Source organism: Scyliorhinus canicula, chromosome 6 (genome assembly GCF_902713615.1).
Source record: "Scyliorhinus canicula chromosome 6, sScyCan1.1, whole genome shotgun sequence".
Taxonomy (NCBI): Eukaryota; Metazoa; Chordata; class Chondrichthyes; order Carcharhiniformes; family Scyliorhinidae; genus Scyliorhinus; species Scyliorhinus canicula.
This window is the reverse complement of record NC_052151.1, coordinates 37,604,971-37,630,942: the sequence shown is the minus strand read 5'-3', so window position 1 is coordinate 37,630,942 and position 25,972 is coordinate 37,604,971. Positions and strand designations below refer to the sequence as shown.

The 25,972-nt window shown below is 48.5% G+C and overlaps 1 protein-coding gene across 2 annotated transcripts in view; it reads right to left on the bottom strand.

The window, feature by feature from the left end:
* Positions 1-20,080: 20,080 nt before the first annotated feature.
* The window catches only part of mettl24 (methyltransferase like 24), a 192,789-nt gene continuing 186,897 nt past the window's right edge, over positions 20,081-25,972 (bottom strand). Inside the window, exon 5 of one of the 2 annotated variants that reach the window (XM_038799175.1) lies at positions 20,081-21,280. In XM_038799175.1, the coding sequence (XP_038655103.1) occupies positions 20,966-21,280 (315 nt within the window). In that variant the 3' untranslated portion in view covers positions 20,081-20,965. The remainder of the gene's footprint in view (positions 21,281-25,972) is intronic. The other variant, XM_038799176.1, reaches the window with a different exon arrangement.

The following is a 25,972-nucleotide window of genomic DNA, read 5'->3' as shown; positions in this document are numbered from 1 at the left end:
GTACAGGGGCCGGCCGCGCCGGTAAGTAGTCCCGGGGAGGGGGGGGGGGGGGGGGGGGCAGCCGATTGGTGGGCCCCGAACACGGGCCAGGCCCCATCGAAGGCGCCGCCCCCCCCCCCCCCCCCCCCCCCCCCCCCGGCGAGCGTTACTGCAGAGTTCCTGCCGGCAGCGTCCAGGGGTGAACGCCGCCGGCGGGACTCTGTCGTGTCGGAGCGGCCGCTCGGCCCATCCCCGGAGATTCGGCGGCCTCGCTGATTCCAGTGGCCGGCGCCGCGCTAAACGCGCCAGCGCAAATGGCGCCGATTGTCTGCACCTCGGAGAATCACGCGCTAGCGCTGGGGCGTCGTGGCACGGTTGCTTCGATTCTCCGGCCTGGCGCGGGGCTCGGAGAATCGCCCCCAATAGCCAGGGATTTGCAGGTTAGGTTTTGGGGATACTGTGGCGTGGATGGCAGTGGGCCGAGGTAGAGTGCTCTTTCAGGGTGGACAATGCAGACCCGATGGGCCAAATGGCCTCCTTCTGCACTGTAGGGATTTTCAAGTCAATAACCTTCCATCAGATCTCGGAAATGTTAAAGTAACATTTTCCAGTTCTGAAGAAAGTCGCCAACTTGAAGCGTTAACTTTTTCTCTTTTCACAAATGCTACCGAGCTGCAAAGTATTTCCACCATTTCCGCTTTATATTTCTGTAAAACTGAATGTCGATTGAACCGAGAGCAGAATTTCAAGTATCTGTATTTTTATAAAAAGTTGCAAGGAGGGTGTGGGATAGATAATAAAACCCATCCATTTACAGGTCTCCAAGAGAAGTCTTTGAATTTCTTTTTTGTGCTGCATGGTCAATCAGGTTTTATTTTGCCATTGGTGAACCGTGCAGACTTGCACAAGTTGAGTTCATAGCTTTTTATGAAATTATTGTGGCTTCTTTGGTGAACAGTGTATCCCTAATAAACGTAATTTTCTATATCATTGTGTGAGTATGTGTGCATGAGTGCATTGGTTTCAGAAGCATGTTGGTTTCCAGTGTCAGTTTAAGACTGACAGTATGAAAAGCCAGAGTTCACAAAATGCCAAGCAGTCAACTTTGGCAGGCATAAAGAAAGCATTTTACAGAGAGAAATCACACTTGAACTTTTATCTTCTGAAAATGGCCTGTTTGACTTTTACAAATCTTGGTGACAAAAGAGGTTATGATCTGGGCAGTTGTAATTCATTGTGCACTTTGAATGGCTTATTGGGAATTCAAATCTAGTGATTCTTTGTAATTTGATACAGATTTTAAAATCCGGACAGGTCAATCATACATAGAAACATACATAGAAAATAAAAGCAGGAGGTGGCCATTCGGCCCTTCGAGCCTGCTCCACCATTCATTATGATCATAGCTGATCATTAAATCTGTAGGAACCATTGCAGAGTCCAAAGAATTTTGGAAAATGACCACCAATGGACCTACTATTTTTAAGGCTACTTCCTTAAGTACTCTGGGATGAAGATTATCAGGCCCTGAAGATTTGTCCACCTTCAATCCCAGTAATTTCCCCAAAATAATTTCTTTACTAATATTAATTTCCTTCAACTCCTCACTAAAACTTGTGTCTCTCAGAACCTCCGGTACATTATTCATGTCTTCCTTTGTGAAGACAGAAGCAAAGTACGAATTTAGTCCCACAGCAATTTGGCTGTTCCCCGTTATGAATTCCCCTGTTTCTGACTGTAAGGGGCTTACATTCATTTTGATCAACTTTTCTCTCTTTACATCCCTGTAGAAACTTTTACAGTCAGTTTTTATGTTCCCTGCTAGGTTACTTTCATATTATATTTTACCCATCTTAATCTATCCCTTGTTTCACCTTTGCTGAATTTTAAACTAATTTGTATGCATATTTTTTGAATCTAAAACTATCTCTAATTTCCCTTGTAAGCCACAATTTGGCCACAGTTCCCTTTCTACTCTTGGGCCAAATAGGAATAAACAACTTTTGGAATTCACCTATTTGTTGCTTAAATGCATGCCATTCCCTGTCCAATGTCTTTCCTTTTAATAATGTTTTCCAGTCCATCATAACCAGCTCATGCCTCATACCGTCATAGTTACCTTTACAGAGGTTCAGGACTCTAGTCTCAGAATCAACTATCTCACTATCACTGGATGTGAGGTTTTGGGCTTGGCAGCAGGTAGGGATTGAGCAATTCGGGGACTTGTTTGTCGGGGGCAGGGGGGCAGTTTCACGAAAGTGGAGAACCTGGAGGAAGAATATAAGCTACTCGGGGAATGGTTTCAGGTACCTGCAGGTTCGGGATTTCGTGAAGAGAGGTGCCATCCTTTCCCGGGTTTCCGCCTTGGGGTTGCAAGACAAGGTGCTATTGAAAGGGGAGATGGGGGAGGTGAAGGTGTCTGAGGTCTACAAGGAGCTGATGGATTAGGACGGGTCCCTGGTGGGGGATATAAAGTGGAAGGAGGAGTTGGGTGGGGAGCTGGAGGCCGTGGTGTGGGTGGAGACCCTGCGAGGATTGACTGCCCCCTTGTGTGCGAGGCTAAGAGCTAAGCCTTATTCAATTTAAAGTACTTTGCGGTGCACAAATGACGGCTGTGCGGATGAGTAGGTTTTTTGAGGGGTTAGAGGATAGAACATAGAACACTACAGCGCAGTACGGGCCCTTCGGCCCTCGATGTTGCGCCGACCTGTGAAACCATCTGAAGCCTATCTGACCTACACTATTCCATTTTCATCCATATGTCTATCCAGTGACCACTTAAATGCCCTTAAAGTTGGCGAGTCTACTACTGTTGCAGGCAGGGCGTTCCACACCCCTACTACTCTCTGAGTAAAGAAACTGCCTCTGATATCTGTCCTGTATCTATCACCCCTCAATTTAAAGCTATGTCCCCTCGTGTTGGTCATCACCATCCGAGGAAAAAGACTCTCACTGTCCACCCTATCTAACCCTCTGACTATCTTATATGTCTCTATTAAGTCACCTCTCAGCCTTCTCCTCTCTAACGAAAACAACCTCAAGTCCCTGAGCCTTTCCTCGTAAGACCTTCCCTCCATACCAGGCAACATCCTAGTAAATCTCCTCTGAACCCTTTCCAAAGCTTCCACATCCTTCCTATAATGTGGTGACCAGAACTGCACGCAGTACTCCAGGTGCGGCCGCACCAGAGTTATGTACAGCTGCAGCATGACCTTGTGGTTCCGAAACTCAATCCCCCTGCTTATAAAGGCTAGCACACCATATGCCTTCTTAACAGCCCTATTAACCTGGGTGGCAACTTTCAGGGATTTATGTACCTGGATGCCGAGATCTCTCTGTTCATCTACACTACCAAGAATCTTGCCATTAGCCCAGTACTCTGCATTCCTGTTACTCCTTCCAAAGTGAACCACCTCACACTTTTCCGCATTAAACTCCATCTGCCACCTCTCAGCCCAGCTCTGCAGCTTATCTATGTCCCTCTGTATCCTATAACATCCTTCAGCACTATCCACAACTCCACCGACCTTCGTGTCATCTGAAAATTTACTAACCCATCCTTCTACACCCTCTTCCAGGTCATTTATAAAAATGACAAACAGCAGTGGCCCCAAAACAGATCCTTGCGGTACACCACTAGTAACTGAACTCCAGGATGAATATTTGCCATCAACCACCACCCTCTGTCTTCTTTCAGCTAGCCAATTACTGATCCAAACCGCTAAATCACCTTCAATTCCATACTTCCTTATTTTCTGCAATAGCCTACCGTGGGGAACCTTATCAAACGCCTTACTGAAATCCATATACACCACATCAACAGCTTTACCCTGATCCACCTGTTTGGTCACCTTCTCAAAAAACTCGATAAGGTTTGTGAGGCATGACAAACCCTTCACAAAACCGTGTTGAGTATCGCTAATCAACTTGTTCTTTTCAAGATGATTATAAACCCTATCTCTTATAACCTTTTCCAACATTTTACCCACAACCGAAGTAAGGCTCACAGGTCTTCCGGCACTATTCCTGTTGACAAAGACGACATAAAGATCAAGGACAAAGGCTCTGCAATCTCCTCCCTGGCTTCCCAGAGAATCCTAGGATAAATCCCATCTGGCCCAGGGGACTTATCTATTTTGACATTTTCCAAAATTGCTAACACCTCCTCCTTTTGAACCTCAATTACATCTAGCCTGGTCGACTGAACCTGAGTGTTCTCCTCGACAACATTGTCTTTCTCCAGCGTAAACACTGACGAAAAATATCCATTTAACGCTCCCCCTATCTCCTCTGATTCCACACACAACTTTCCACTACTATCCTTGATTGGCCCTAATCTTACTCTAGTCATTCTTTTGTTCCTGATATACCTATAGAAAGCCTTAGGGTTTTCCTTGATCCTATCCGCCAACGACTTTTCGTGTCCTCTCCTCGCTCTTCTTAACTCTCCCTTTAGGTCCTTCCTGGCTAACTTGTAACTCTCAAGTGCCCTAACTGAGCCTTCATGTCTCATCCTAACATAAGCCTTCTTCTTCCTCTTGACAAGTGCTTCAACTTACTTAGTAAACCACGGTTCCCTTGCTCGACAACTTCCTCCCTGCCTGACAGGTACATACTTATCAAGGACACGCAGTAGCTGTTCCTTGAAAAAGCTCCACATTTCGATTGTACCCATCCCCTGCAGTTTCCTTCCCCATCCTATACATCCTAAATCTTGCCGAATAGCATCATAATTGCCTTTCCCCCAGCTATAATTCTTGCCTTGCGGTATATACCTATCCCTGCCCATTGCTAAAGTAAACATAACCGAGTTGTGATCACTATCACCAAAGTGCTCACCTGCATCTAAATCTAACACCTGGCCGGGTTCATTACCCAGTACCAAATCCAATGTGGCCTCGCCCCTTGTTGGCCTGTCTACATACTGTGTCAGAAAATCCTCCTGCACACACTGCACAAAAACTGACCCATCTATAGTACTCGAACTATAGTATTTCCAGTCAATATTTGGAAAGTTAAAGTCCCCCATAACAACTACCCTGTTACTCTCGCTCCTGTCGAGAATCATCTTTGCAATCCTTTCCTCTACATCTCTGGAACTATTCGGAGGTCTATAGACAACTCCCAACAGGGTGACCTCTCCTCTACTGTTCCTAACCTCGGCCCATACTACCTCAGTAGACGAGTCCTCAAGCGTCCTTTCTACCGCCGTAATACTTTCCTTGATTAACAATGCCACACCCCCCCTCTTTTACCATCTGTTCTTACAGAAACATCTAAATCCTGGAACCTGCAACAACCATTCCTGTCCCTGCTCTACCCATGTCTCCGAAATCGCCACAATATCGAGATCCCAGGTACCAACCCATGCTGCAAGCTCACCCACCTTATTCCGGATGCTCCTGGCGTTGAAGTAGACACACTTCAAACCAGCGTCCTGCTTGCCGGTGCCCTCTTTCGAACTTTTAACCCTATCCCTGACCTCACTATTCTCAACATCCTGTACACTGGAACTACAATTTAGGTTCCCATCCCCCTGCTGAATTAGTTTAAACCCCCCCCGAAGAGCACTGGCAAATCTCCCCCCCAGGATATTGGTACCCCTCTGGTTCAGGTGAAGACCATCCTGTTTGTAGAGGTCCCACCTACCCCAGAATGAGCCCCAATTATCCAGGAAACCAAAACCCTCCCTCCTGCACCATCCCTGTAGCCACGTGTTCAACTCCTCTCTCTCCTTATTTCTCACTTCACTAGCACGTGGCACGGGTAACAACCCAGTGATAACAACTCTGTTTGTTCTAGCTCTCAGCTTCCACCCTAGCTCCCTTTATTTCTGTCTCAAATCCCCATCTCACTTCCTACCTATGTCGTTGGTACCTATGTGGACCACGACTTGGGGCTGCTCCCCCTCCCCCTTAAGGATCCCAAAAACACGATAGGTGTAGGCGATGAGCGAGGCGGCTGGCAAATCACATACACATGTTTTGGGCATGTCTGAAGCGAAAGGGGTTCTGGCTGGGGTTTGCGACATAATGTCTCAGGTTGGGGGTAAAGGTGGCCCCGGGTCCAGAGGTTGCGATATTTGGGATGTCGGAAGATCTGGGAGTCCAGGGGGCGAGTTTGGCCGACGTTTTGGCCTTTGCTTCCCTGATCGCCCGGAGACTATGCTTGGATGGAGGGATTCGGAACAGCTGAAAGCGAGGGGGTTGGGTGAGCGGTCTGGGGGAATTCCTGAGGTTGGAGAAAGTCACGTTAGTCCTGAGGGGAGGTCAATTGATGGGTTCACCCAGACGTGGAAACCGTTCATTGACTTCTTTAAGAAGGATTGAGGAGTCAGCAAAAAGGGGGGGGGGGGGGGGGGGGGGGTTAAAATGGGGAAGGCAGGACAGGAGGAGGGGGCATGAGTTGGGGGGGGGGTTGATTATTTATAATGAACAATATTGCTGCTGCATCGGTTTGTTTTTTATGAAAATGCCTGAATAAAATATATTTTTAAAACTATCTCACTATCTACCTTGATAAAGAATTATATCATACTCACTCAGTATTCAGACTCCAATGATATCTTGTATGAAGTCATCTGATGGACAGAATAAGCTTGCATTTATGAAGGGCAATAGGCCATAAATAAGACAGATGTCTCAGGCTGATCAATGTCAGAGCTGAGGCAGATAATCTGCTCCTATGCGCAGACTGAGAAACCAAACATTTTCCCCTGGCTTGTTCTTAGAAGAAAGAAAAGAAAGCCAATGACCCCATGTTGAAACAACTGCATTCAAAAACACACGGTTTTATGTACAAATATTTGCCCATCGCAAGCCTAAAAAAAGCAGCAGGGTTACTGGTGTGTGCCCTTTTGTCAATTACTCCTTTTATCCCATCCTAAAGTAAAATGTTTTCAAAAGGCGACATTTGGACTGTTCACCGGTTCAATAAGTTATAGTTTCTTGTTTCTCTGCAATATGATGATGGTTGATCGTCTGGACTGTTCCTACAGAGAAATGGCCAAATGATTGTTGAACGTCTAGTGTGCTTGAATTTACAGAGCCATTACAGCCAATTATACAGGACAACATTTAGAAAGAAACTGTGTTTATATCGCATCTTGGACAGCCTGAGGACCTCACAGCCAATGAATTGTCCTTGGAGTGCCTGTACCATAGTAGACAAATGTAGCAGCCAGATTGTGCATGGCAGTATTCAATGAACAGTGATTGATGAATTACCAGATAATTTATTTTTGGTGATGTGAGTTGAAAACCAAGTATCAGCCATGAGAATGGAGAACTGTTGTTTGAATAGTACCAATGGCTTTATCACACCCATCTGAGCAAACAGACTAGGCCTGCTTTGTCATCTCAACCAAATCATAGTACCTCCAACAAAGCAGCACTCCGTCAGTCCTGCAGCTTAGATTATGTGCTCAGGTTTGTTGTGGAGAAGCTAGCCAGCAATAACAGCCCCGGCCAAACTAAGGCCTGTAACGTAAATTTTAAGGTTTTTTTAGTTTCTTAAAGCAGGATTTCCATTCCAGGGTCAAGTACCTGACTATGGAACCAGTTCCAGGTAGCGACCCTACACAGCTTGTTCTTGACAGGCCCACTTCCATTTTTGATTCAATTCATGGCTAGTGATCAGGCTCACTGTCACCGACTCAGCACAGTGGTTAGCACAATTGCGTCACAGCTCCAGGGTCCCAGGTACGATTCCTGGCTTGGGTCACCGGCTGTGCGGAGTCTGCATGTTCCCTCCGTGTCTGCGTGGGTTTCCTCCAGGTGCTCCGGTTTCTTCCTGCGGTCCAAAGATGTGCAGGTTAGGTGGATTAGCCATGATAAGTTGCCCTTAGTGTCCAAAAGGGTTAGGTGAGGGTTACGTGGATAGGGTGGAGGCATGGGCTTAAGTTGAGTGCTCTTTCCAAAGGCCGGTGCAGACTCGATGGGCCGAATGGGCTCCTTCTGCACTGTAAATTCTATGATGGCAAGAAGGCTTCTGAAATTGGAGGAACCCTTCAATATTGACGAATCAGCAGCCCCATCAGCTGAGCTGGGAGCTGCTGTTTTGTGATGGAGAGAGAGGGCTTCCTCCGAAGAAGTCAGTGGTTTTTAAATTTAAAATGGGTCATGATCACAGGGAGTGATCAGCGGTGCAGCTATAGCACGGCAGCCATAACTGGTGTGGGCAGGGCGAGGTGGGGTGGGCCCCATGTGGGATTAATCATAACTCTCCCTCCTGCTCCGCCTTTTATGAGGGGCTGTCCATGTTTTTAAAATCTCAGTCTAACGGATCTCTTAAAATGGCTCAGGGTTGGGATCGTGATGGCAAACTGGCACAATGGCCAGTTGTTTGAGATTGAAGACCCGCCTGCCTCTGATCCCGCCCATTGAATAAAACACCTGCCCCTGCTGCTCCAGGAGCAGCTACTTCTGAATGCCACCAGGAAAGCTTTGGCCACCTCTGCAAAGCAGCACAGAATCCCTACAGTGCAGAAGGAGGCCATTTGGCCCTTTGAGTCTGCACTGGCTCTTTGAAAGAGCACTCGACCCATGTCCACTCACCCTTTCACCATTGCCTAACACCATAATCCCGTAACCTAACCTGCACATCCCAGGATACTAATGGACAATTTGGCATGGCCAGTCTACCTAACCTGCACATCTTTGAACTGTGGGAGGAAACCGGAGTATCCGGAGGAAACCCAGGTAGACACGGGAAGAATGTGCAAACTCAACACAAACAGCAATCCTTGGTAGGAATTGAACCCGGGTCCCTGGCGCTGTGAGGCAGCAGTACTAACCACTGTGCTGCCCATGGGCTATGGGCTTCCTTTGTTTTTTTTTAATAAACAATTTTATTGAGGTAGTTTTTGGCTTTATAAACAGTTACAGACATCATCAGAAAGGAAGCAAAAAAGGCAAAAATGTGCAAACATCCACGTACTTTCAATACTTCCATCGTAACATAAGAACATAAGAACTAGGAGCAGGAGTAGGCCATCTGGCCCCTCGAGCCTGCTCCGCCATTCAATGAGATCATGGCTGAACATATTGCACACGCCTGCTCCCTTCCCACCGGTACTACCCGCCATATTTTCCCTCCTACTCTACCCCCCCTCCCCCCACCCCCCTGCTGACGCTCACTCTCCCGCAAAGAAGTCAATAAATGGTTGCCACCTCCGGGTGAACCCCTGCACAGATCCCCTCAAGGCGAACTTAATTTTTTCCATCCCCAGGAAACTCGACATGTCCGCAAGCCACCACTCAGTCTTCGGGGGCTTTGAGTCCCTCCACGCCAATAATATTCGTCGCCGGGCTATCAGGGAAGCAAAGGCCAACACATCGGCCTCTTTCTCCCCCTGGACGCCCGGGTCTTCCGAAACCCCAAAAATTGCCACCCCTGGACTCATCGCCACCCTTGTTTTTAGCACCTGGGACATGACCCCCGCAAATCCCTCCCAGTACCCCCTCAGCTCAGGGCATGCCCAAAACATGTGAACATGGTTCGCTGGTCCTCCCGCGCACCTAGCGCATTTGTCCTCTATCCCGAAAAATTTGCTCATCCGAGCCACCATCATATGGGCCCGGTGAACGACCTTAAATTGGATCAGCCCGAGCCTAGCACATGTCGCGGTCGAGTTTACCCTACTCAGAGCCTCTGCCCACAGCCCATCCTCCATTTCCCCGCCTATCTCCTCCTCCCATTTAAGTTTCAGTTCCTGTGTCTGGGACCCTTCCTCCCTCATGAGCACCTTATATATACCCGAGACTCTGCCCTCCCCTTCTTCCCTCCTAGAGACTATTCTGTCGAGGATCCCCATTGGCGGGAGGCGTGGGAAAGATGGGACCTGTCTACGAACAAAGTCCCGCAACTGTAAGTATCTAAAATCATTTCCCCTTACCAACCCAAATTTCTCCTCCAAGCTCCTCAAACTCGCGAAGCTCCCTTCCAGGAACATGTCACCCACCCTTCCCGCCCCTGCTCGCCGCCATACTCTGAACCCCCCATCCATACTGCCGGGGGCAAACCGATGGTTGTCGCAGATTGGCGCCCAGACAGACACCCCCATCTCCCCCACATGCCTCCTCCACTGGCCCCATATCCGCAGGGTCGCCACCACTACCGGGCTGGTGGTGTACTTGGCCGGCGGCAGCGGTAGAGGAGCCGTGACCAGGGCTTCCAAACTGGAGCCCCTGCACGAAGCCGCCTCCACCCGCTTCCAAATAGACCCCGTACCCACCATCCACTTCCTTATCATAGCGATGTTGGCCGCCCAGTAATAATTGACCAGACTCGGCAAAGCCAGCCCTCCCTAGCTGCGGTTCCTCTCCAACATCGCCTTCTTCACCCGCGGAGACTTTCCCGCCCAGACAAAGCTCATGATCAGCCCGTTAACTCTTTTGAAGAAGGACTGTGGAACAAAGATCGGGAGGCACTGAAAAATAAACAAAAATCGAGGGAGGATTGTCATCTTATACAGTCTGCACCCTCCCTGACAGCGGGAGTGCATCCCATCTCCGAAACTCTCACTTCATTTGCTCCACCACCCTGGCCAAATTTAACTTATGCAGCCTGCCCCAGTCTCGTGCCACCTGGATTCCCAAATACCGGAAATTTTCCTCAACTAGCCTAAACGGTAGCCCTCTCAATCTGTTCTCCTGGCCCCTTGCCTGGACCACAAACATTTCACTCTTGACGGTATTTAATTTGTATCCTGAGAACTGGCCGAACTTCCTCAGCATTCCCAGTATACTTCCCATCCCGGCCACTGGGTCCGACACGTACAGGAGCAGGTCGTCTGCATAAAGAGAAACCCTGTGTTCAACCCCGCCCCTCACCATCCCCTTCCAACCCTCTGTGGCTCTCAGCGCAATCGCCAGCGGCTCTATGGCCAGCGCAAACAGCAGCGGGGAGAGCGGACAGCCCTGTCTGGTCCCTCGGTACAACCTAAAGTACTCTGACACTTCTCTGTTAGTCCTGACGCTGGCCCTCGGGGCCTGATATAGTAATTTGATCCAATCCACCAATCCCTCCCCGAACCCAAACCGTCCGAGCACCTCCCATAGATAGTCCCACTCCACCCGGTCAAAGGCCTTCTCGGCGTCCATTGCCACCACTACCTCCACCTCTCTACCCGCTGGGAGCATCATTATCACATTGAGCAATCTCCTCAGATTGGCCGCCAGCTGCCTACCTTTCACGAACCCCGTTTGATCCTCCCCAATCACCTCCGGTACACAGTCCTCCATTCTACCCGCCAGTACCTTTGCCAGGAGCTTGGCGTCTACATTAATCAGGGAGATTGGCCTGTAGGACCCGCACACCTCCGGGTCTTTACCCCGCTTCAATATCAGTGATATAGTGGCTTGTGCCATTGGCGGCGGCAGGGTCCCTCTGTCCTTTGCCTCATTGAAAACCCTCGCCAAGACCGGGCCCACCAGCTCAGAGAACTTCCTATAAAACTCTACTGGGTATCCATCCGGCCCCAGGGACTTCCCCGACTGCATGGCCTTTAGGCCCCCCAATACCTCCTCTACTCTAATCGGGGCCCCCAGCTCTTCCACTCGCCCCCCCCCCCCCCCCAACTGTTGGGAATGTTAACCCGTCCAGAAACCTTTTCATCCCCTCCGGTTCTTCCGGCGGCTCCGAAGTATACAGCTTGCGATAGAAGTCCCGGAATACCTTATTCAATCCTGCCGGGTCCTCCACTTTGCGCCCCTCCCCATCCCTCACTCTACCTATTTCCCTGGCTGCCTCCCTCCTCCTGAGTTGCTGCGCTAACAGTCTGCTAGCCTTTTCCCCATACTCGTACACCACTCCCCTCGCCTTCCTAAGCTGTTCCACGGCCCTGCTCGTGGATAGTGCCCCCAGTTCCGCCTGTAGTCTCTGCCTCTCCCTGAGTAAAACCTCCCCCGGGGACTCCGCGTGCTCTTCATCTATCCGACCCATTTCCCTGACCAATCTATCCATCTCTGCCCGGTCTGCCTTGGCTCTATGGGCCCCAATTGAAATCAGCTCCCCCCGCACTACTGCCTTTAGCGCCTCCCACACAGTCGCCGCTGAGACCTCCCCAGTGTCATTCACCTGCAGGTAATTTTTTATACATTTCCGAAGCCTCTCGCAGATCCCCTCCTCCGACAGCAGACCCACATCTAGCCTCCATTGTGGGCGTTGGTAGCTCGCTCCCCCGAACTGCAGGTCCACCCAATGCGGGGCATGGTCTGAAATGGTAATTGCTGAGTATTCCGTGTTCTTTACCTCCCCCATACAGTCCCTGCTTAGTACAAAGAAATCTATCCTGGAATATACTTTATGGACGTGCGAGTAAAACGAGTAGCCCCTTCCTGTTGGCTGTCCCTCTCTCCAGGGGTCCACTGCCCCCATTTGCTCCATAAACCCTTTCAGCTCCCTTGCCATTGCTGAGAGTCTACCCGTTCTGGGACACGACCGATCCAAAGTCGGGTCAAGGACCATGTTAAAGTCCCCTCCCATTATTAGCCTGCGAGAATCTAAGTCCGGGATCTTCCCCAGCACTCTTTTAATGAAGTCCACGTCATCCCAGTTCGGGGCATATATATTCACCAGCACCACTCTTCTCCCCTCCAGTCTGCCCCGTACCATCAGATATCTGCCCCCCCTGTCTGCAGATATGCCCTCCGCCTCAAATTGCACGCGCTTGTTGATCATGATTGCCACCCCTCTGGACTTCGAGTCCAAGTCTGAGTGGAAGACCTGGCTAATCCAGCCCTTCCTTAGCCTGGTCTGGTCTGACACTTTCAGATGTGTCTCCTGCAACATAATTACGTCCGCCCTCAGGGCCCGCAAGTGCGCGAACACCCGCGCCCTCTTAACCGGCCCATTCAGTCCCTTGACGTTCCAGGTGATCAGCCTGGTCGGGGGGCACATCCCACCCCCCCCCCCCCCACCCCGCCGGTCAGCCATAGCCTTTCTCGGACCGGCCCCTGACCCATGCGTCGCGCCATTCCTGGCCCGCCCTTTGGCTGCCTCCACCCTCGACCTCCTTTCCAGTGCCTATTTCAAGTCCCTCTCCCGTCAGCAGAACAACCCCCCCCTCCCCTAACCCCATCCCCCGATACCCCCACCCCTGCCATCTACTGGCTGCAACTTCCCCCCCATCTGACTTCCTTGACTAGCCAATCTGCTAGCCCGGTGACTCAACACTCCGGCGCCTTCCTGTCCCATTCCCCTTGTTTCCCCGCCCTCCTCCCCACCCACTGGGGCAAGCCGGCTCCAGTGTCTTCCGCGAGCTGCACAAAAAGCACAAACCAGCCCAAACAGGAAAAAAAAAAAGAAAAAACCACAGAAAAAAGAGAAAAAGCACATAAATGTCCATGAGCAAAGGAAAGAGTCTCAAATGTTCCGCTTGGCCCCCTTGGCCCAGCAAACCGTTGAGCAGCAGTCCAGGCACATTCGGCGTTCCTTCCCACAGAAATCCTCGGGCCCTAACTCGCGTCCTTGGGGCCTCCTTTCGGGTCCAGCCCCAGGTCCCTCACAAAATCCATCGCTTCTTCGGGCTCGGAGAAGTAGTGGTGTTGACCCTGGTGCGTGACCCATAGCCGAGCTGGGAACAGCAGACCAAACTTCACGTGCTTCTTGAACAGCACCTCCTTGACATTCTTAAAGGCTGCTCGCCGCTGAGCCACCTCCTGGCTTAGGTCCTGATAAATGCGGAGAACACTGTTGTTCCACGTGCTGCTCCTGGCGCTCTTTGCCCACTGCAGCACCCGCTCCTTGTCCACGAACCTGTGGAACCCAATCACCATCGGGCGGGGGGGTCCGCCCGGCCGCCCCTGCCTTGCCTGCACTCTGTGTGCCCCCTCCAGCTCCAGCGGTCGCGGAAAGGCTTCGGCCCCCATCAGCTGCTTCAGCAGGTCTGCTACAAACGCTGCAGCATCAGCTCCCTCGGCCCCCTCCGGGAGGCCAACCATCCTCAGATTGTTCCTGCGGACTCTATTCTCCAGCTCCTCCACTCTGTCCAGCAGTCTTCTCTGCCGCTCTTTCAGGCCGTCCACTTCTAGCGCTGCAACCGTTTGCGCATCCGCCTGCTCCTCCACCGCCTCTCCCAGCTCCTTAACTTTAACATCCTGGGCGTCCAGCCTCTGGTTCAGCTGATCCACCGCTTTCTGGATTGGGTCCAAGCTGTCCCGCTTCAGCGCTTCAAAACTGGACTTCATTACCTGGAGCATGTTATCCAGCGCCTGCTGGATTGCTGAGTCCGGGGTCCGTGTGTCCGCCATCTTAGGTCCCAGGTAATTTTCTTCAGGTCCTTGTCTCTGTCCCTTTTTCTCCTTCTTCTTCTGCCTTCTGGAATCCCGCTGTTCCATGTGCCGCAGCCCGCTCCTCAGCGCCTTCGCTGCCGCTTTCCTTCGCCCAGCTCCTTAAATTTTACCTCCTGGGCATCTGAAGTGGGTCCAAGCTGTCCCTCCTCAGCAACTCCAAACTTTTTTTTTCCTTTGTCCTGGAGGAAGGAAGGTCCGTGGGTCCGCCATCTTACCCTTCAGGTCAGCTTCCTCCTTGCCTCCGTCTCTCTCTCTCTCTTTCTTCCTCACCTGCTGGCCTCCCACACTTCCATCTGCTGCAGCCCGCTCTCCTCTTCTTTCCCGGCAGCCTTTATGCCGCCTCCGTGGTCCCGCTATCGCGGGGAATCAGCTGTTCAGCCCCGCCGGAGTGAGAGCCCGCCGAATGTGCGGCTCACTCGTACATCGCCGCCACCGGAAGTCATGGGCTTCCTTTCTATTACTACTGTTACTCCTGATCCCTGCCCAACTGACATTCTACCGGAAGGACCATATTTCACATAATTCCAAAACAGAGATGTATATCAAGGATGCCTGACAACATAAAGATGATTCTTATAACGAGGTAGGGTCAGACAGTTCCCCACAGGACTAAAGAAAAATGGACCAAGGTTCTCCTGGCTAATCTTGTGCACCCCTCGTGGTCAAGCACAGCTCAGACTGCATCCTGGGGACAGCTGCCCCAACACAGGAGATATAGGACTTTAAAGGCTTTGCCAGGCATTTAGACCTCAATACCCAGAAATCCATGACCTTCAACCCTATCTCATGAGAATCACTCACATATTGTAGTCTATTAATTTCATACACTACAACCCTCTTTAGAAAACCCTCTTTGGCTTGTTCCACCCTCTTGCAGCCCTTCATCTCAGATCTCACCTCTGTGCACATTCCTTCAACAGATTTAACTTTCTGACAAGGTGTAGAATGTCTTTATTCTCACAGGAGGTCAAAATAGTAGTACGCCGACTGTAACGTGGTATCTGATGGGTGGGGAGTTTAACAGTTGAATAAATCACTTGAAAGATAAAAATGTTTTCCTTATCCCACCCATCCTCCAGTATTTGACATTGCACTAGCTCAATTCCTAGAGCTTGTTCAACAAGAGCTTCACAAACACTGCCCTGCTTGAAAAGACAAGCAGCTCACATTCTAATTGAATGCTGATAACAGTAATGTAGCTGTCACTATCCATATTCTTACAACCTGAATGAAACCTTTTTCCTTTCATACAAAAAGAAACCTGTAAAGCTTATCCGTATTTGCTGTATTTAACTATAGCCCTGCCTGTACTTTCACATAAACCCTACTCCACTGGGACCAGGGCTTGGTGAACTCTTCCAGGAAGGTTAAAGCTGAAAACTGCCCAGAGCCACTGAGCATTCAGGGTCTGACTTCCACCTGAAATAAGCAGGAGATTTGCATCAGCTGTTTATACAAGTCTGATTTGAATCTCTCCCTTTACGCCTCCAGGCAAAATTCCATAACCTAACAATTGCGTTTTTATTCCAAAAATCCTATTGGAGTTCCCAACTCCCTGTACTTTATACCTCTCCAGTTGCTATGGTGCTGCTTCAAATTTATGGCTTGAATCGATTTAGCTGCAGGTGGGGGGAAATCTTTGACTGGAGGAGACATTCAGAACAATGGAAGGAAACTTGGAAAAATGATATTGGCACCGAAAACTGAGCTAGTTTTGATAAGTCATTTTTCCTCAAGCTTCCGGAGTGCACGGCGTCACAGAGGTTAGCACAGTGCCACCTCACAGCGCCAGCGATCCGAGTTCAAGTCCGGCCTTGAATAACTATGTTGAGTTTGCACATTCTCCCCATGACTGCGTGGGTTTCCGCCGGGTGCTCAGGTCTCCTCCCACTCTCCAAAGGTTGTCCATGCAAAAAATTGCTACTTAGTGTCCAAAGATGTACAATTTGGTGGGGGGGGGGGGGGGGGGGCTTTTCTCTCTCTCTCTCTTCACTCTTCACCACCACCACCACGAGGTCTGTTTGATTCTTTGACTTCAAAGTGACCAAATTAGATGTGGTGGATTGAGTCAGAAGGTTGTAGTGATGTAGTATTTTGTGCCAAAACCACCTTCCTCAGCAAAGGACTTTGCCTAGATTTTTGATGTGTTCCCATAGCTCGGGTGAAGAACACGCTGAATAAAAAAACAAAATGTTCAATTTATTTATGTAGGACTCATTCGGTACACCGAGGTCTCAGTACTTTACAGGGTTGTGAATAATAAAGAGGACACAACAGGAGGGGGAGGGGAGAGTGTAAGAAAGCAGAATGAAGAAGAGGTTTCAGTGGGTTTTTGAAAACAAGCTGGTAAAGCTAAGGGGAATACTTCCGAGGTTAGTGACAGGGTGACTGAGTTCACCAAAACCTCTACCACCAAGAAAGACAAGCAGTTGTAAGGAAACCCCACAGCCACATCCAAATTCCCTTCCCAAGTCATACACCAGCCTGATTGAGGTTGTATCCAGATTCCTCATCGTCATCAGATCAAAATCCCAGATCTCCCTCCCCAAAAACCCTGTATGAGTAACTTCTCCACAGGGACTGCAGTGGTTCAAGGAGACTCGCCACTTCTTTTCAAGGACAATTAGCAATGGGCAAGTGATACTAGGTTTGCCAGCTGAATTCCCGTGAATGAACAATTGCTTTTTTTTAAAATTGCAAGTAGGGATACACATGAAGTTCAGAAACAAAACATTTTAAAGTCCTCACTTTTCTTCCCAACCATTAAAACATTGATATGAATGTTAGAGCATGGAAGGAGGCCACATCGCTGATCTCACTCGTAATGGATGTCTGTGAGAGCAATATAATTAATCTCATTGTCCTGCTTTTCCCCCATAGTTCTTCAATTACTTTTTTCTTTCAACTATATTAAGTATTCTTTTGAATGTTACTATTGAATCTGCTTCCATCACCTTTTCAGCAGCATCTGTTCAGATCACCACAATTTTCTGTATCAAAGAAAATGCTCATTTTTCACTCTTACCAATTACGTTATATCTGTGCTCGCTAATCATTTACTCTTCTGCCGTTGGAAATAGTTTCTCCTTTATCAAAACCATTCATGATTTTGAACACTTCTGTCAAGTTTCTTCTTAACCTTCTTCGCACTAAGGAAAACAACCCCAGCTTCTGCAGTCCCTTCATATAACTCAACTTTCTAATTCCTGGTACACTTCCAGTGAACCTCTGCCACCTCCCATTGCTAAGGCCTTGAAATCCTTTCAAAAATGTGGTGTCCTGAATTGAACATGTCTGCCCATTTCACCAGCTTTTCTGCGCCCTTCTGAAGTCTATTACTATCCTTGCCATTGTTTCACTGGATTTAACAGTTTCATGCCATCTGCAAATTTTTGAAATGTTGCCCTTTATACCTGGGTTCAGGTCATTAATATACTATCACTGGACTCGTAATCCAGAAACCCAGGATAATGCTCTGAAGACCCGGGTTCAAATTCTGTCACAACAGATTGATGAAATTTGAATTTAATGAAAACAAATTGGAATTAAAAGTTTAATGGTGACCATGAAACCATTGTTGATTGTCATAAAAACCTATCACTAGTGTCTTTTAGGGAGGGAAATCTGCCATTCTTACCTGGTCTGGCCTATATGTGACTCCAGACCTTCCAAACCTACGATCACCTCAATCTAGAACGAAAATAGCGGCAGATACCTGGGAACCCCACCACCTGGAGGTTCCCCTCCAAGTCACTCACCACCCTGACTTGGTAATATATCACCGTCCCTTCACTTTCGCTGGGGCAACATCCTGGAACTCCTTCCCTAACAGCAGTGGGTGTACCTACACCTGAAGGACTGCAGCGGTTCAAGAAGGCAGCTCACCACCACCTCCTGAAAGGTAAATAGGGATGGGCAATAAATGCTGGCCTAAACAGCGACGCCCACATTCCATAAATGAATTTTTAAAATACCCACAACAATGTGGTTGACTCTTTAAAGCCCTTGGAAAAGACCAGGAATGTACATAGAACATAAAGTGCAGAAGGAGGCCATTTGGCCCATCGAGTCTGCACCGACCCACTTAAGCCCTCACTTTCACCCTATCCCCATAACCCAATAACCCCTCCTAACCTTTTTGGACACTAAGGGCAATTTATCATGGCCAATCCACATAACCTGCACATCTTTGGACTGTGGGAGGAAACTGGAGCCCCCGGAGGAAACCCACACACACACACAGGGAGAACATGCAGACTCCACACAGTCAGTGACCTAGCGGGGAACCGAACCTGGGACCCTGGAGTTGTGAAGCCACAGTGCTATCCACTTGTGCTACTGTGCTGCCCACTTCTGATATACTTCTGAGGCTGCATAAGGCTCTGGTCAGATCCTATTTGGAGAATTGTGAGCAGTTTTGGGCCCCTTTCTAAGGAAGGATGTGCTGGCCTTGGAAAGGGTCAGTTCACAAGAATGATCCCTGGAATGAAGGATTTGTCGTATGAGCGACGGTTGAGGACTCTGGGTCTGTACTTGTTGGAGTTTAGAAGGATGAGGGGGGATCTTATTGAAACTTACAGGATACTGCGAGGCCTGGATAGAGTGGAAGTGGAGAGGACGTTTGTAGGAAAAACCAGAACCAGAGGACACCATCTCAGAATAAAGGGACAATTCTTTAAAACTGAGATGAGGAGGAATTTCTTCAGCCAGAGGGTGGTGAATCTGTGGAACTCTTTGCCCCAGAAGGCTGTGGAGGCCAATACTGAGTGTCTTTAAGACAGAGATAGGTTCTTGTTTAATCAGGGGTTATGGGGAGAAGGCAGGAGAATAGGGATGAGAAAATATCAGCCATGATTGAATGGCGGAGCAGACCCGATGGGCCGAGTGGCCTAATTCTACTCCGATGTCTTATGGTCTTAAATGGCCCAGCAAGCTACTCATTTCAAGGGCAATTAGGGATGGGCAATGAATGCTGGCCCAGCCAGCGATGCCCACATCCCATGAATGATTAAAAGAATATCAAAAAGAGTTCCAGCCCCAGGAGAATGCTAGCGTGTACATCCCTCCAGTCTGGAAAACAACCATTCACTATTACTTTTTTCTGTCTCTTCGCCCTTGTATCCATGTTGTCACAGCGCCTTTAATCCCAGGGGTTTAACTTTTGTTAACCAGTCTAGTCTGTGGTACTTTGTGAAGTCATACTACCCTCATTAAACCTCTCCATTACCCATTCAAATTAATTGAACATGATTTGTCTTTCACAAATCCATGCTGATTTCTACTCCTTAGCCTATACTTTTCCAATAGTTTTATCCCAGTTTATTGAATCTAAAGGTCTCCCTACTACTGACGTTAGGCGGATTGTCATGTTGTGTTTATCCCTGTCAGGGATACAAACAAGCATGTAACATTCAAAATTCTCCAGTCTGCTGGTCCAGTCCCGTATCCAAAGAGGATTGAAAATTGTGGTGAGACCCTTCATAATTTCCACTTAATTCCTGTAACAAAGTGGGATATATCCCATCTCGACTGGGTGGCTACAGTGGCAGCTTAAGTTTTAGGGTGGCAGGTGGATTAAATCTCCATGGGAAAAACCTGGAAATGAAATTTCAATCAGGTGAAAAGAAGGGGGGGGAGGGAGGAAGAGAGCACCTCCTTCAGAAACCTCCTCGCCAGTGAATGTAAGTCAAACTAATTAATTGTATGTGAAGTGCTTCTCAGAGATGAAATAGGATCTAAATGTAAAACATTTTTGTGGAGGAAACACCACCAGCTCTTCAACCCACCCCATAGACTCACAAAGCTGATTTCAGCCTACAAAGAGTTTATTTGTCATTTGAACATTTCATTTTATGAGAGCCAAAGAAAAGGAAAGTTCTTAATTCCCCTGAATATTTCTATTTCCTTCCGTGACGTGTATTTCATTTCGTCATTGACAACTGTCCACCCTCAGAATTGGCTCTCCCTTAAACACATTTCAGATTGCATCATTACTACCTTTGACCTTCAGCTGAGCTTGGCCACATTATACATTCGTCATGACTAATATATCGCTCTCTGTTTCAGTAATATATCGGACACTGGCCCGCTTTGCTGTCTGAAGAAAGACATAGCATCGTGCATTTGATTTGCCTGGGTCACAACTTTAACTGTTCTTCCTGAAAGGTTTGTTTCTTTCCTGAAGCAGGTTCATACTGGGGTGGTGGTAGATGGTTGTGCAGCAGTAATGTTACTGGACTAATAATCCAGAGGCCCAGCCAAATTGTCTGGGGATGTGGGCTCATTTCCTCCCATGGCAGCTGGTGGAATTTAAGTCCAATTAGTAAAACAAAGATAAATCTAGCTTCAGTAATGGTGACCATAACAGATTGTTGTAAAAGCCCAACTCATTCACCAATCTGCCATCCTCACATGGTCTGCATGTGACCCCAGACCCATGTGGTTGGCATAGCGAGCCACTCAGTTCAAGGGCAATTAGGGATGGGCAAATGCTGGCACTGCCAGCAACACCCACATCCCATGAAATAATTAACAAAAACACTGCTGATCTCTGATAGCTTTCTCTGAAGGAAACTAAAGGATGTCTCAGAGGTTAACCCAATTTGAGCACTTGAAAGTCAAAACAGCAGTAAAATACTGTCCTCAAAATGCAGTGTAGTTTGTCTCCAATGTGTTCTGTATCGTCTGATTCATTATCTCCACTGTGTATTGATCCAGCTCAGTATGTAGCTGCTACTAGCATTGAAAGCTTGCTTTCGCAGGAAGATTTGTGGCTTATTGATGTTCTTATAACTGCGGAAAAGCTTGAAGCTCCTCAGTTCTAGTTCCTTCAGAAGGCTGTACCAATACCGAACAACATCACTGTCGTTTCCACTGACCTCGAACCCAGGCCAGTGTAAATGTATTGCAAAAATCAATTGTCCAATTTCCTCAATGACATTTTCCAGAATTAGATTTTCGAGGATCTTCCACTCTGCACTCTCCAGGTCCGCCTTCAGAACATCAATCTAGGAAGAGAAAACAGATTGGATGGGAATGCATTCTGAAATCACTGATGCGCAAGCAGACTGAATGGCAATATATCAAACGAATCAATGTCACGACTGCTAAATGACCCACACCACAAACATTACCACAACATGCAGGTGGATACCGGAATGCAGTACGGAGTGAGTGCTGCACTATCAGAGGTGCCATTTTCCAAAGGCAAATCTTCATTCTCAGCTGAATGTAAAAGGTCCCATGGCAGTATTGAAGATGGGAGTATCCCTAATATTTCAGCCAATAACTATCTCTCAACCATCATTATATGACCATCAGCACATTGCTGTTTGGGAATCTGTGTGCAAATTGGCTGCCACATTTCCTACATTACAACAATGACTGCACTTCCAAAAAGTATTTTGATTATAAAGCACTCAACATCTTGATGTTGTGAGATCATACTATATAAAATGCACCCTCACTGTTTTAGTGAATAAATTGCGACAACTCTGACTTTAAAATGTCTGTGGAATCTGTAATTGCTGTTAAGAATTGCATCAATTGTAAAGGGATCTGGTGACTCTGAACCTGGAAGCAGTACTAACAGGAAAGAAACTAAGATACCAAAAGCCATAGGGAAGACGGACAAAGCAATTATTATTGTAACAAAGATAGGGTGCGATCCAATGGCCACGCTGCGCCTAAAAAGCATCGCGCCACGCCACAGCATGGCCAATAAAACTCCCGGGATCTACCCGGTTCATAACGCCTCAGGAGATCCAACTCAATCTCACAAGACATTGTGATGCAAATCCTGCCCATTGTGGGAGGGATCACCTTTTGACAAATGTGCATATTAGAGTGAGACAGCTAGTCTCACTGTAATGTGCAGATTCCCAAGATACCCGACGGTTTGGGATTCATCCCTTTTGCCTTGGGGACCATGGGCAAGCGCTGGTCCGCACAAGGAAGTTAGAGCCCAAAGCCTTGGTTAGATCTCGGGACTGAATATTAGAGTGAGACTGGCAGGCACAGGGCAGGCACTCCCCTGGCACCTGGTTGCCTTGGCATTGCCAGCCAAGGTGGCACTGCTAATCTGGTAGTGCTGAGGTGCCTGAGTGCCAGATTTGCAGTTCCAGGGGTTGGGGCTTGGGATGGCTTGTCTATAAAGCGGGGTGTGACGGGTTGTTCGAGGTGACAAGAAAAGGGGGGGGGGGGGGTGTACTGTTTGTGGCAGCAATTCAAAATGGCGCCCACAATCTGCGAGGACCCTGATGGGGAGCTCATCTCCCAGTTCAGGAAAGCTCTCGAAGTGTGGCCTCACTGGGGAGAAACTCCTCAAGGCTCCCAAAAAAGGCAAAGTGTCATTGTATAGCGGGGTCAATCTCGGCGCTGCAACCACCAGGAAACTCCTCGCGATCTGTAAATAGAGAGCTTATATTGTCAGAAGTCTCCATGTCACTCTCTTCCTTCACATATCCTGGCAGCCTTGCAGGGAAAGAAAAGCAGGTCAAAACCAGAAGACAGCCCACCCAGAATCTAGCAAGGCCAATGGTCGCAGTGGAGAAGACCACTTGTTAGGCAGGAAACCAGGGCTCACCCCACCCCACTTAATAAACTCTTTTAACCAAGATCAAACCAATTGCTTCAATCCTTAAAGTGCAAAGCCAAGTGGAGGAAATATATCAAATATTCTCCTCAGTCATCAAATCTGTATGTAGCAACATGGGGAGATGAGGAGGCCATGCAGTACTTCGAGGCAGTTCTACCATTGAGTTAGATCTTGGCTGATCTGTACATTAACCTATCTTTATTCGTAGACCTTGATATTTTTGCCATTGTATAGGGGCTCAATCCTGGCACTGCAGCTGCCAAGAAACACCCTTCCAAAAGTGCCCAAAAATCCATCAATCTTGAAAACATCAGTTGATCCACAAACATTTGGGAGAGAGAATTCCAGATTTCTACTACTGTGTGAAAAAGTTCTTCCGGGTTTCACGTCTGAATGGTCGAGTTTTAACGTGAAGATTGTGTCACTTAATTCTGGATTCTCCCACCAGAGGAAGTTGTCTCTCTGTATCTACCTGAACAAATTCTAATCATCATGAGAAACACATTTAGATCACCCCTCAGTCTTCTAAACTCAACAGAATCGAAACCAAGTCAAACTCATGGTTTTAAAAAAAAGCTTAAAATAGCAGTGCCATCTCATGTGGTATGGTTTAAAATAACAATAGTTGGGGAAGCCAGGAAGTTAATTTGAAAGAGTGTTTAACATGAAATAACACGCACACACATTCTGTTACTGTCTAGCTGGGTGTTTGTACAGAGAAGTCACTGGTAGTGACTGCCTCATGGGCAGACTAATCTCTGACAAGTGGGCACATCTGAATGTTCCACAAATGAAATTGGAGATCTGTTCCCGAAGAAAACAAAAGAGTTTATGTTCCTTCCCATGTGCAATCCAAAGATATGTGTGGAAAATCCCTAACTGCATTAACACTGAGCTTGACGAGCTGACTTGGGACCAGCCGCTCGGCTCAATAACTCGGCTCAATCATCACCAACGCAAGAGCTTGTACAACATCCCGGGCGGAACTGAGTGACGTGAACAAGAGCTGCAAGTTTGAATAAACATGCATATTAAAAAGGGCTGTGAGTTGCAAAGGTTATTGAACCATCCTCAGTGGAATTACCATTTGCTCATGTTTCCCCCTTGAATTTATTTAAAATCTAGATCCAATTTAAAAATGGACTGAGGGGGGAATGCACGTTCAATTAAGATGGTCTCCGCCCTCCCTGGGTTGGTTACAGTAACAAACAATGATAAGTCCATTGCATCTGTGGCAGCAATGGATGTTGCCATGGAAACAGAAACATTTGCATTTCCCACAACAACAGAATAAGCACAAATGATGAGCTCGGACAAGCTCCAGTAATGAATCAGCTTTGCCCTGAAGGAAATCGTAAGCAATGTTATTTTATTTTAACTGTCAGTCAGATTTGATTTTTTTATTATTCATTCCAGGGATGTGAGTATCACTGGCAAGGCCAACCCTTATTGTCCATTCCGAATTGACCTCGGCACGGTGGTGATTCTTAAATGTGGCCCATGTGGCGGAAGTACATCTACCGTGCTGTTAGGGAGTAAGCCCAGGAATTTGACCCAGCCACATTGAAGGAAAGGCGATACACTCCCTAGTCAGGGTGGAGTGGCCTGTGAGGGGTACATGCAGGTGGTGATGTTCCCCTGAGTCTGTTGCTTTTATACGATTAGGTGATACAGGTCGTGGTTTTGGAAGGTGATGTTGGAGGAGCCTTGGTGAGTTGCAGTGCAACTTGTCAATGGTGCACACTGAATCCTACAAGGCAGGATTCTCCCGACTCGGAACGATGGCCCGACGCCGGTGTAAAACATGGCGCGAACCACTCCGGCGTCAGGCTGGCCGGATGTTGCGGAATTCTCCGCACTTCCGGGAGCTAGGCCGGCGGCGGAGGGGTTGGTGCCGCGCCAGCCGGCACCGAAGGGACTGCACAAATTAACCCATACGCAGAACCGCCGCCGTAGTTCAGCGCATGCGCAGACCGGCCGGCATATTCTGGCGCATGCGCAAGGGGGTGTCTTCTCCGCACAGCCATGGCAGAGCCCTACAGGGGCCGGCGCAGAAGGAAGAAGTGCCCCCATGGCATAGGCCCGCCCGCAGATCGGTGGGCCCCGATTGCGGGCCAGGCCACCCTGCCCCCCCCCCCCCTCCCCACCCCCCAGTCGGATCCCTCCGCACGCCCCCCTGAGGACCGCACCAGCCAACTTACCTGCCAGGTCCCGCCGTGTGGGACCATGTCCAATCCACGGCGGCGGGACTGGGCAGAAAACGACGGCCGCTCGGCCCATCGGGGCCCGGAGAATTGCCGGGGGGGCCGCTGCCAACAACCCCCGACCGGCGCGGCGTAATCCCCGCCCCTGATCACTCATTGTGTGAAAACTTTTTTTCTCACGTCACCTTTGCTTCTTTCACAAATCACTTAAAATCTGTGCCCTCTCATTCTTGATCCTTTCACAAAGCAGGAACAATTCCTCCCGATCTACCCTATCCAACCCCCCCCCCTCCCCCACGCCCATGATTTTGAACATCTCAATCAAATCTCCTTTTAGCCTTCTTCTCTCCATGAAGAACAGTCCCAATCTCTCCAATCTATCCTCGAAACTGAATTTTCTCATCCTTGAAAGCATTCTTGTAAACCATTTTTGGCACGGTAGCACAGTGGTTAGCACTGTTGCTTCACAGTGCCAGGGACCCGTGTTCGATTCCCACTGGGTCACTGTCTGTGCGGAGTCTGCAAATTCACTCCGTGTCTGCGTGGGTTTCCTCCGGGTGCTCCGGCTTCCTCCCACAAGTCCCGAAAGACGTGCTGTTAGGTGAATTGGACATTCTGAATTCTCCCTCTGTGTACCCGAACAGGAGCTGGAGTGTGGCGACTAGGCGCTTTTCACAGTAACGCCATTGCAGTGTGACAATAAAGATTATTATTATTGTTATTCCGCACCGTCTCCAATGTGTTCACATTATTCCTATAGTGTGGTGCCCAGAACTGCACACAATATTCCAGCTGAGGTCTAATATGTCTTATATGCTCTCAGGGTGTGGCTGTGATAAAGGGAGTGGTGCAAAGGTTGCCCATCAAGTGGGCTGCTTAATCCTGGATGGTGTTGAGCT